Source organism: Fistularia commersonii, chromosome 5, assembly GCF_037954325.1.
Source record: "Fistularia commersonii isolate RoL2024-O1a breed Wild chromosome 5, RoL_Fcom_v1.0, whole genome shotgun sequence".
Taxonomy (NCBI): domain Eukaryota; kingdom Metazoa; phylum Chordata; class Actinopteri; order Syngnathiformes; family Fistulariidae; genus Fistularia; species Fistularia commersonii.
In genome coordinates this window covers 17,591,674-17,603,403 of record NC_141288.1, presented here as the reverse complement: position 1 = coordinate 17,603,403, position 11,730 = coordinate 17,591,674, and the positions used below count along the sequence as shown (strand labels likewise).

Below are 11,730 nucleotides of genomic sequence, written 5' to 3'. Positions count from 1 at the left end.
TTGTTGTTCTGCTTCTATCTCTCTCTCTCAAAGTTCTAATATTAATATAATTTGATTTGACTTCTGTTTTATTTGATGAGTTCACGTTCCTCTTTAGCATTATAACTTATGGAGTATATATTCGTACATACACATGTTATACAAAACATCTCATGGCTTTTATTTATTTTTTATAAACATCTGTATTTGTTTTTGTTTTTGTTCTCAGGAGTGACTAAATGAAGCCTTTTGGCTGGGATGCAATATGTCTTCAAGGCAGGGATCTCAAGTCTTGTTGTTGTTGTTGTTTTTGTTGTTTGGTCATTTGAGTTGAGTGTTATTGAATTCATTTTTCTCCCCAATCACATGCTGTGTGATATGTAAATAAACATGCAACTGCAAAACCCGTGACCGTTCTGGAAGTTGTTCGGCGGTCTTGATAGCGTTTTAGATTGGCTTAAATTTGAATGCGTTTCAAGTGCTGGTGTTGAACCACTCTAAAAAAAAAAAGAAAAAAAAATTTACAAACGAAACTCAAAGTGTCTGATGTCCAAAATGGGAATTAAAAGCCATCAGAGCAGGTAGGCATCAAAACAGAACAAAAGGTCCTTTGAGGACGAAAATCCCCACACTTATCTTTGGAGGATTGTATAACTAGCAGTGAAGTGTATACGCAAGATTTACCGGACTTGAGGGTATTGTTACACCACATATCAAGGATTAATTAAACTTTATATTCTTGCTTGCGTGCACACACATACACACACACACACACACTCGCAAACATACACATTCTGAGCCTTTTCTGCAACAAAGAACAGACTAATCTCCAGCCCTCTATCCGGGGATACAGTAAACCTGAAAGAGGATGAAGGCTGCATATAATGACAACAGCATTAGAAAGTCTGTCGATACAATATCCACACACGGCTGCTCCCCTAACACGGGCTGTAATAGTTTCAAAGACCAATGACGTCAATAGAGAAGTTAGACTTGTTTTTCTTGCGGTATCTAAGGGGTCAGTTCTGTAATATCATCCCCGTTTTTGGGTTCACCAATCGGTGATCTGCTTGAAATACAAAAGTCGCAATGCATTTTGCATCGACGTGTGAAAATAATTGCTGGGATGTCGTGATTTTAAATAGAAAGTCGGGGTTGTGATCTGAAACGGCTTGAAAGGTGGAGTTGTTTACCAAAGCAGAGAAGGTGGAACTGAGTTGCAGTGTAGGGACAGGAGGATTTTGAAGCACCAAAGATGACAAAATACATACTCTAGTAATTGTTTTTATCTAAATTCCTCACTCAAATGGCAAAGAACAAAACAAAAAAAAACCTATGAGGCGTACCTTTACGACCAGTTACGCCAAAGCACAGCGAGGTAAAATCAAGCATAACAGATATATAAACATGAATAGATAGCACACATTATCTGGTTCTCAAGATGTAAAAAGATGCAGTAAGCGTGTCCTAAAAGGCAGTTAGAGGTCAGTGACGTGTGATTACATGTATTATAATATCCAATAACACAAAACAGTAATTCCTTACAGATATGCAAGCGTACAAAATCTATGGTTATGTGGCAACAGGGCAGAGGATGAAGGATGAGCGAGCAACAGGTTGGTAAGGAGCGGCCAGTGACAGTAATAAAGCGTATTGTACAAGGAAAAGACAATTTAAAGAAAAAAAATGACATGCACATTTGAGTTTCTGCGGAGACGTAAGCTTTACCATTTGAGTCGGGCGTCTTAAACTAATGCGAGCGCGGTCCTCGCCGATATACCACTAAATGCACCCGTAGCTGTGGAATATTGATCGGCGCAGGGTATCTCAAACGGGATTTACAACATCTTCATTATACCGAGTGTTCCTTCCCCACGCTTTTAAGAGGAAGTAAATCAAAATAGTTTATGATGAATTTGTGCATCTGTGATTTACTGTCATAGGACAGCTGTAAAAGTGTATGGTGCTTATAATAGATTTGCACAAGAAAATATTAGGATGAAAACCCATCGTCTCAATCTAACTTTCGCAGCTCTGAAAACAAAATGCCGTTCCGCTCCGTCACGACTTCCCGTTCGAGTCCCGTTCTGGTTCAGCGAAGAGCGAAAAGTGTATTTTCTCGTGTTTATTTTGAAACTACCACACATATTGTGAGCGGATAAATGAGGGGATAACTTTCCTGTCCCGGTTATACATGTGTCCTATTAATAGGCCTGGCTCAGACTCACAGTGTTCAGCTGTAACCGAACTCCATCTGTCAAGTCACGTCCTCTCACTGCTCTTCCTTCCACAGCGATTCTGCAGCCGGGCTGAGGGCACTCTGGTCTGTGGCACTCTCCGAGCGAGACGGACGGGCAGACAGCTGCACTTATTATGGAGACTTTGCGCACTCCACTCTCGGACGAAGACGGGGTGATGAAGGGGGATGAAGAACGGGAAAAAGATAGAGAGAAGGACGGGCGGGGAACGGAGGCCTCCCCCGCCGCGGTCCGGACTGCCGACGAGGAGACGGATGAAGACGGCGAGATGGAACGGCCGCCCACCGTGCGGAGGAAAGTGTCATTCGCGGACGCGTTCGGCCTCGACCTCGTGTCCGTCAAGGAGTTCGACAAAGTCGACGTGGCGGAGTCAGAAATATACCGTCCGGATGAGCGAGAGGTGACGCGCGCGGCGGAGGAGTTCTACATCGCCTGTCTGTTCACGGCCCCCTCGTCGCCAGAGGAGCTGGACCAGAAGCTGCAGGAACAGATGGTTGAACTGGAGAGCATTGAGCTTCTCCCAGGAACCACTACGCTCCGTGGCATCATCAGGGTGGTCAACCTGTGCTACAGTAAGTCTGTTTACGCCCGCATTTCGCTGGATCATTGGAACAGCTACTTTGACCTGTTGGCGGAGTACTTGCCCGGATCCAGTGATAGGAAAACCGATCGGTTTACCTTCTTATATACTGTGGTTCCTCCCCTTGAGAGAGAGGGGACAAGAGTGGAGTTTTGTCTCCGATATGAAACGTCAGCGGGCGCCTTTTGGGCGAATAATAAGGACACAAACTATGTAATGTTCTGCCACCAGAGAGGACATGTCAAGGAGCATGGGCCTCGAGGCCAAGAGGACGATAGCAGACAAAAGAGCAAGAGAGGCTGTCTTAAAGCGAACAGGTAAGAGGGTCCGATGCCAGGTCTTTGCCACCGAGGCGGGCAGAAAGGGCCGAGAAGTCACAACAAGCATTAACAACAGAAATTATTATCCGGTGATAAATATCCCGGTAATGTTTCTATTTACTTTCTTTTATCGGAGACACTTCAGAAAATTTATGTCCAACTTCAAGTCATAAAAAGGTCCATATAGTTGTCTTTTGTTCCAATAACTCTCCTCACATCTCCGCTGCATTTTTCATTAAGTTAAACAACAGGCCGAACCTGCCTGCCGGCCGGACTCTTCAGGATTGACTGTTACTTCTTACGTAACTATCCAGTTGTGGCTGTTTGGGCCGCTGCGCGAATTTTGCCCATGTAAGGTCACTTTTCTGTCCGGATTTCCATGACGTCTCCGTCTCCCTGCGGAAAGAGGACAGAGATAATGCTCACTTCATCCCTTTTCACAACAGAATGGGCGGAGTGTGGGTAGTTGCAGTACAACAGTTGCGATTGAGTGACTGTACAGCGCAGCCGTCCAGTCAGAGTATCGGGGACCGCGAAAGCACAAGGGCATGAGTACATCATGTACATAAAGTATGATGCAAGTCATGAACACATCTTATTACACTGACTGGAGTCTCTAATATTAGACATACCATACATAAGTCAGTGAGAGTCTTGAGTAAAATGTGGGTGTGTTTTACAAATTTATTACCATCATTACCAGTGATTAATATTGAAAAAAAAAAAAAATCTTAAAAATCATCTAATACCATTTAATGATAAAACATGACTGAGTAAGACATGCGACACCGAAAAAAAACAACAAAAAAAAACAAGGAAAATTATTGTATTTAACTGGTCTTTTATTAAATATGTCAAATGGAAAAACAATCTCATCTCCTCTTTAAAAATCATATGATACCTTTTAATAATAAAACATGAATAAATATGACATACATCAACAACAAGAAAAAAAAATCCGAGGAAAATCACTGTATTTTATGGGTCTTTTACTAAATATGTTCAAATGGAAAAACAATCTAATCTCCTCTTTGGTCGGATAATTCGTGCTGTTCATTCATTCACTTGCTTTCAAGAGTACAAGCTCATTTCCCGATCATTTCCCCTTGTTTTCAGGTTTTGTTTCAAGATTTATTGTATCAATAAACATTTTTTGTACGTTTAATTAATTTTACAGGGGGGATTTTGCAGAGCTTTTTAAACTAGACCGATGGAACGATCCACTTGAATTTTAACAGCTGGCAAAATGTAATTTCCTAATTATATCTCTTCAGTCGACAAAGCTTATTATGCTATTTGTATTTTGTTTGAACCTCAGGAGGGGAAGTGCTGAGGAAAAGAACAGAGAGGCCATTAGCACAGCGGCGGCTTCCCAAGGTGTGTGTGCTTCGTGTTTATCGTTTGCCGGAATGCGCGAGCAAACTGTGACCCTTGCTTTTAAGCCTGAGTTTCCAAGTCTTTATTTTGCAGAAGCTGATTCCCCACATAAAGCAGAGGAGGCTGTCAGAAAGACAGTGGCCAGTGCAGAGATACAATCATTATTATACCATGTGGAACACAAACCTTTGGTGAGGCTCATTAATCATCTTTGGATTCGCAGACTCTTCTTGAAGTCTGAAAAGCCAGTTAGACAAAGGGAACACCAACAAAGGAGGCGGGGGGGGGGGGGAACACTGGAAGCCAAGAAAACAACCTGTGGTTAATGTTGGGGATGCGGACTGTTCACGCAAACACAATTTTCAATTTCTCCCAAGCTATCTAGACACGCTTTGAATATCAAGTAAAATAATACTTGTGAACTTTCTGCAAGGGTATGAATGGCAGCTTGGCCAGAGATGCATGCCATCTTGCTCTGTGCTTCGAGAGTCACACCGGGATGTTGAAAGTCAGCTGATGTGACACTTGAGTACACGTCCGGAAGATTTGCGAGCTATTAATAATAAACGTGCACGTAACCTGCTCGTGAGTGCGCCTACGAGATCGCGGCCGATCGGCCGAGGTGCCGCGGTATCGCGGTAATGTTGCATGTCAAAGAAGGATATTTTCCAAATGGGTTACGACGACGATGACCTAAAATGTTCTTTGCGACGGCGAGGCTAATGATCGCGGTGGTTCGCGACCTCAAAAGTAGCTCCATGCTATGTTTCCACAAAGTAAGGAATGAATGCTTTGCTTGACCCTGACCTTTCTGACAGGTGGATAACATGAAAAGACAGCAGAGGGCAACACGTTTGGCACGTGCGAAGGATTTATTTTACCAAAGGAGCGTCGACGCAACCGGGGGCTCTCCGCTCGAGAAAGACGGCGTCGACGACAACAAGGGTTTTCAATACGCGGCGGCCCGACAAGGTAACCCCGCTGGCTTTTTTTCGAAACGCCGGAAGAGACGAACCGGCGAGAGCCCGCAGGTCCTCACCTACCACCAGATTCCGCTCATCACGTTGGACTGGAAGAACGACCCACTGCACCAGGCCGCGGGTGTAGATGATACCTGGAGACAAAGACGCGGGAGCGACAAGTGCAGAAAAGACAAGCCTTCTGTCAGTGACATTTGGGACGCCTTTCTCAACGGTAAAGATGACACAAATGACGAGGAAAAGTCGGTGTGTGAAGTCTGGCGAGCGTTTCTCGACGGGCCGAGCTGCGAGGACCATTCCGCCGTTCCCGAGTCAGAATGGCTGCAGAAAGCGGCGTCGGTTTCGCCCTCGAATGATAAAGAGTCGCACGCCCGGCGCGACGCTCGCGAAGGAGAACACGAAACCGCGCTTGGCACAGATGCGCCTTCGACCTCCCGGGCGCACTCGAGTCGGCCGAGGTCAGATCCTCATGAATCATCTCCTTTAAACACCGACAACCGAACACCAGAGGCACGTGTCGGCGTCCCGAGAGATTTAAACGCGGTGTCACAGGGCCCGTCCGAAAGGTCACCGGCAAACTCTGAAACAAACACTCCGCGGCCGTCTAGCTCTTCGGCGCTGCCGGCGCGCGAGGGCACCGTTGACAGCTCGGCCGAGAGCCGCAGACACGCACGGCTGCGAGGACGATGTATAATAGACAGAACGGAGGGTATAAGGGGAGACGAACCCTCCGGTCCGCACGCAGCTGGCGACGTCGCGAGCTCGGGGGAGACGGACGCCGCAGAAATGACAGCAATGCTAGAATCTCAGAATGCCAGCACAGTCGATAGGATCTCGCGGGGAGCAAACCGGGAAGGGGTTCTTTCTTACAACAGGGGAGATGAGGTTATAGGTACGGCGGAAAATGTGACGGATGACACACTGGCATTTTGGGAGACAATCAGACAGGGGACAAAGGATGGGGAGACATTTGTCTTCTCCGCGGCCAGACATGGAGCGGAGAAAGGGATCACAATGAGCGGTATGGAAAATAAAGTATCTGCAGAGGAGATGATATTTAGGCCACAGAAAGCAGAGGAGTGTGAAATCTCCCAGAGGTATGCAGATGAAAATCAATGTGAGGAATTCAGGCTGAACCAAAACAGTGAAAACCCATTAAAAAACAATAAGAGAGATGGAAATGAAATAAGACCCGCGCCGTCTCGAGCAGATGAATTTAATCTAAGCCAAATATATGAGAAAAACTCCAGGCAAGACCAAATAAAGGGAGGCGAATTCATTTGGGATGAATCAGAAATTAAAGATGTAAAATCCTGCAACAAATACTTGGAAATTAATCAGAAAGAAGGGGAAATATCTTGTTGCCCAACAAGTACAAAGTCAGAGACACTTACTGACACGCAAGCGGAAACAATCCGAGATAAGAAAGCGGGAAACGGGGAGAACCCGTCCCTTTCAAAAACCGAGGAGGATCTCGCGCTAAAATCCGAAACGGATTCGTACGAGTCGGTCTCGGACTTGACGGAAGACGCGACGCGCGCTAGCCGGAGCGGAAATGCTCCGGAGAAGTCGGAAGCCACGCCGGAGACGCATCCATCGGCACCTTTAGGGACGAGAAATGTACTCCTGCACGACTGGCCTTTTTTAGCAGATACCTGTAACCCGAACCTGACGGAGGCGCTAGAAATGAGATGGACCCTTTCACGGGGAGATAGAAAAGGTCAGAACGGAGGCGGCGAATTAGGCCCGGCAGATGTTCCAACAATGAAGGAGACTTACGTGAAAAAAGACACTCCGGCGAAGAGCACAGACCGACCTGAGATACTCGAAAGAATAGGAGAAGATATGAGTCGGATAGACGAAGATGAGAAAACGAGTATTAGAATCCTGGAAATAGCGGCAAATGGGGAGCGGACGGCTAACGTGAAGAACCCTCGGAGGGAGCCGGCGGGAAAGCGCGAGGACGAGTTGTCGGAGGAAGCCGAGAGCTCTCCAAGCGTCGAATGTGAAAAACTGGCGGCGAGAGCAAAAGACGCTATTACAACAGAGAGCGCCGTTGCGCTCGAAGTGATTGATTCCGGATTGGACGAGACATTCGTAGAAAGATTTGGAGAAAAGTTGGCGAGAGGCATTTGGGAGGAGGCGTTTGGTCAGAGAGGCGGCGGCGGCGGCGGCGTGCAGGCTGCTTTTGCGGGCGTAAATATTGTTGATGGAGTGGCTCACAAGCTGACAGATGTATCCGACGGGAGATACGATTGCCGTTTTTTTTCCGAGAGAGCCTCCGATGACCGTTTTGACCCGAGTGAATCGACCGTGACAGAATTACCGGTAAATCACAATCTGAGTTTCTATAAAATCCCGGAGAGCGACGAGCGCTCCGCTCGAGATAGAGGGCAGTGGCAAACTTCCCTTTTCTCACAAACGCAGGCGGATTTGAAATCGAGCGCTCGGCCAGGTCGAGATCTAAATATCGCTTCGGCCGCTCAGAGGAGGCGACCGTCGGCGGAGCCGGGTCAAATTATACAAGACGGATCTGTTAAGCAAATCGAGGAAGGGATAGTCGCTCACCGGCAGTTGGTTCGCTCATCTGACCAACAACTCAGCCACCCCTCGGGGAAAACCAAAGAGTCCAACGGACTCATATGGTGGAGTATTTTATACATTCTCAGTCACATCACCAGACTTTTAATCGGCAGCGTGTTGGTCGCCGGTTATTTTGCCATTGTTTTCCTGTGCGATTTCCCCGCTTTCTTTGTGTTGTACGTATTTTCATTATGCTGGTGGTTTTACAATTGGAGGAGCCATCGAGAGCCGGCGGAAAAGGGGGCGATGGACTAGCTTCGGAGCGCTTCGGAGATCACAAAGATGTTTCGGGGTGACGTTTGCCGCGCTATACATGTTTACCACAAAACACAACAGTCGCGTTTAAACTCGGGGTTTTCGTGTTCTCAGACTTTGGCATTTTCATTGACAGTATGTACAAATGTGAATGCACCAGAACCCTCGCAAGGGGTCTGTACAATTGTTCAGCGCTACGTGCAACTTCCATCATCCAGTAAGATAAAATTGAGAAATTCCCGATCCCCCCCCCCAAGGCTCATAAAATGTATTTCCCTGTTTACAAATCTGCTCTAAGATACGTAATCCCCCGTGGTTTGGGGCTCTGCGTCCACCGAGTTGATGTCTCAGACCCTGCACAGCGATTTTGTTGTTTACTCCAACATCTTTTCCAAGTTCCATCATTAATTCAAAACACGAGGGCGCTATCTCTGACAGGGAGACAGTCCGACGCGCCACGCTGCCGTACAAATCGTTCAGTACAGGTTACGGATCTGATATACTTTGAAAAAAAAAATAAATTCTGTGAGTTGAATGCAAACTGAGAGAAAGGATTTCCACCTGGGTTATCTCTTCAGCTGACAGATGCCAAAGTAACAACTATATCGGTTTGGTTGTCCTGTACGACAAACCTATATCTTTAGTTTCTTTGATAAAGGGGCTCTTGCCGTGTTAGAATAATTTGGTCCGATACAACATGTATCCACTATATTATGTATAAATATATATCTATTTATATATATATATAAATTATGAAAAAAATCATTTTTCTGAAATATTTTGGCGATTATTCCAAATTTTGCTTTTTTTTAAATTGACGAAAAATATTGAAGAAAGTTATCCCAATACACCATTCAACCTGTATCCATTATAATATATAAAAAGTATGTCAGAATTATGAAAAACTGCATTTTTCTGAAATATTTAGGTAATTATTGTCGAACTTTGCTTTTTTTTATTGAAGAATAATCTTGAAGAAAGTTATTCCATGACACCATACAATCTGTATTCACTATAATAAATATGTAAATCATGCCGGGATTATAAAAAAAATGCATTTTTCTGAAATATTTAGCCAACTATTGTCAAATTTTGCTTTATTTCATTGAAGAAAAATATTGAGGAACGTTATCCAATAAACCAAACAACCTGTATCCCTTTTATTAAAAATTATGTCAGAATTATGAAAAAAATCAAGTTTTTCTGAAATATTTAGGTAATTACTGTCAAACTTTGCTTTTTTATTGAAGAAAAATCTTGAAGAAAATTATTCCATATAACCCGTATCAACTATAATATATATATATAAATTGTGCCAGAATTATGAAAAAATGCATTTCTCTGAAATATTCAGGCAATTATTGTTAAATTTTGCTTTTTTTTAATTGACGAAAAATATTGAAGAAAGTTATCCCGTGACACCAAACAACCTGTATCCACTATAGTACATATATAAATTATGTCAGAATAATGAGAAAATGCATTTTCTGAAATATTTAGGCAATTATTTTTAAATTTAGCTTTTTTTTAATTGACGAAAAATATTGAAGATGGTATCCTATTACACCATACGACCCGCATAAAAATAAATTTTTCATGCAGAACCTCATAAACAAAATCACTGATTTTTGTGGCTTTCACGTGGCTTCTTCCTGCTTCCTACATCGATTGAAACTGAAGACAGATCAGATAGAAGAGCAGGGCGGCGCCATCAAAACACACATGGTCACTAAAGATGCATGTCGAGAAGTATCGAGAGGTAGGCGGCCAGTTGGGATTGGTTCAGCCAAAGGTCAGGTCAACGGCCGGTCAGAACAGGACTCGAGGAGGTGACGAGTATCTATTAAAATAGGGACTAGTAGGGTCGATTGCGATTGCGTTTGTAATGAGTGGGTTCGGTTGTGTGGTTTTTATATTTGTTTTTATTGATGGTTGTTTTGGAGTTGAGGTTAAACGTCTTTGTTTGTCTTGCGACCCCTTGAAACCAATGCAATGCTTACTCGAGTATTAGATTTTACCCGTAAAACAAATCCTACGGCTACGGAGCTCAGAAAAAGACCAAGGTTTGAGAGGAAGGATTGAGAAAAGTCCTCACGCGATCTTGAATTTCTTGGATTTATTTATAATTCGTTTCAAAATTCAGATTTTTTATTTCTCTTGTTTTTGAATGCCAGTTTAGTGTGAAGGACAGTATGTGTGTATCATGGTATGGTGTGTGTGTGTGTGTGTCTTTGCTGTGTATTATGGGCCCAACATTAAACAGCAGTGCACCAAATGTAATGTAAGTGCAAGATCAGGAGAAGGATACATGTGAATAAAGGATGTTTGCAGTTGTGGAATTTGAAACGTTTGATTTTTTTTTTTTTTTGCATTTCTTAAAGAACATTTGTAACTGAAATGAAGAATTTTAAAATGTGTTTCATTCACATTCTGTTATTTCACTACAGCAGGTTCATTTTGCACAACATACTGATCCCGCCAGCTGAAAATAAGACACAGCGTCGTCTACACAATCTTTTATAATCAAGCACTAATCCTAAAAATTTGATTCAGACTATTTGGCCCCGGTCTTAAGCAAACACCAAGTAATATATATGTATTCCCAGGTAAGTCGAGTAACATATCCAGTCTATTTTTTTTGGCCAAGTCTACATCTTTGGCCATTCTTTATTCCCAGATTTGAAGGATGTTTCGAGTGAATGTTGGTTATCGGAATAAAAGCTAAAGCAACGCAAATGAGATCGGAATTATGACCGTGTAAAAAGCACCATCTTGGAAAATGAGATTTTTAACCTCTTCTGTTGTGCTCTGCTATGTTATTTATTCTAATAGGATTATGAGATTATTTATCTTATATTATTTCGTTTATGAGCAGAAAACACAACTCCGTGAACCTTGGCAGGATGTCTTTAAAATGAATTACATGCTCTCATATTTGCCTCTGTCTCTACGGAGTCATTTATCGCTCCTGTTTTATTGTCCGCGGTCAGGGGACTGGAATTAAGTCAAACTCACATCACAAATAGACCATTTTATCATCGTTCCTCTTGAGAGTAACTGAAGGGAATTAATCACAAGGGCTAGTGATACAATAGGCTAAAAAAAAATCAGCCTTTTGACATTGAATGTCCAGTTCACCAACCGTGTACTTATGTGAAATGGATACACATTATTCTAGGCAACCGTTGGGTCAACGTTTGTAAAAGAGGACATTTTATGAGTCCAGTCCATTCAGTAACTCTCGTGTTTTTTAAAGAAGGTGAGCAAGGAAAGGTAAGTGGAGATTTTACGCAGTGTCCTGACAAGGCTGCACAAGTGGCATCGTGATCTGTGTTTTCTTTTTTTTTTTTTTTTTTACTCCACACAAAGTTAGTCCAACACTAGAAATGTGTTGAAAT

General features: G+C 43.4%; 1 protein-coding gene across 2 annotated transcripts; it reads left to right on the top strand.

The window, feature by feature from the left end:
* The first annotated feature begins 1,988 nt into the window (after positions 1 to 1,988).
* On the top strand, positions 1,989 to 10,989 carry ppp1r3aa (protein phosphatase 1, regulatory subunit 3Aa). Of its 2 annotated transcripts, XM_086147078.1 has the most exons (4): positions 1,990 to 3,134; positions 4,456 to 4,514; positions 4,608 to 4,705; positions 5,333 to 10,989. In XM_086147078.1, exons 1-4 carry the CDS (start codon positions 2,353 to 2,355, stop codon positions 8,330 to 8,332), a joined length of 3,939 nt encoding a protein of 1,312 aa, XP_086003204.1. In that variant the 5' UTR covers positions 1,990 to 2,352; the 3' UTR covers positions 8,333 to 10,989. The 2 variants fall into 2 exon arrangements, with proteins under 2 accessions (XP_086003203.1, XP_086003204.1); XM_086147077.1 differs by having other exon boundaries at positions 1,989 to 3,134; positions 4,456 to 4,705.
* Positions 10,990 to 11,730: the final 741 nt, after the last annotated feature.

Excerpts from the sequence above, each read along its gene's own strand:
- ppp1r3aa (XM_086147077.1), top strand. The coding sequence starts at position 2,353 with ATGGAGACTTTGCGCACTCCACTCTCGGACGAAGACGGGGTGATGAAG. Across the intron at positions 3,135-4,455 it reads GGCTGTCTTAAAGCGAACAG|GAGGGGAAGTGCTGAGGAAA; the intron begins GTAAGAGGGTCC and ends TTTGAACCTCAG. Across the intron at positions 4,706-5,332 it reads ATGTGGAACACAAACCTTTG|GTGGATAACATGAAAAGACA; the intron begins GTGAGGCTCATT and ends CCTTTCTGACAG.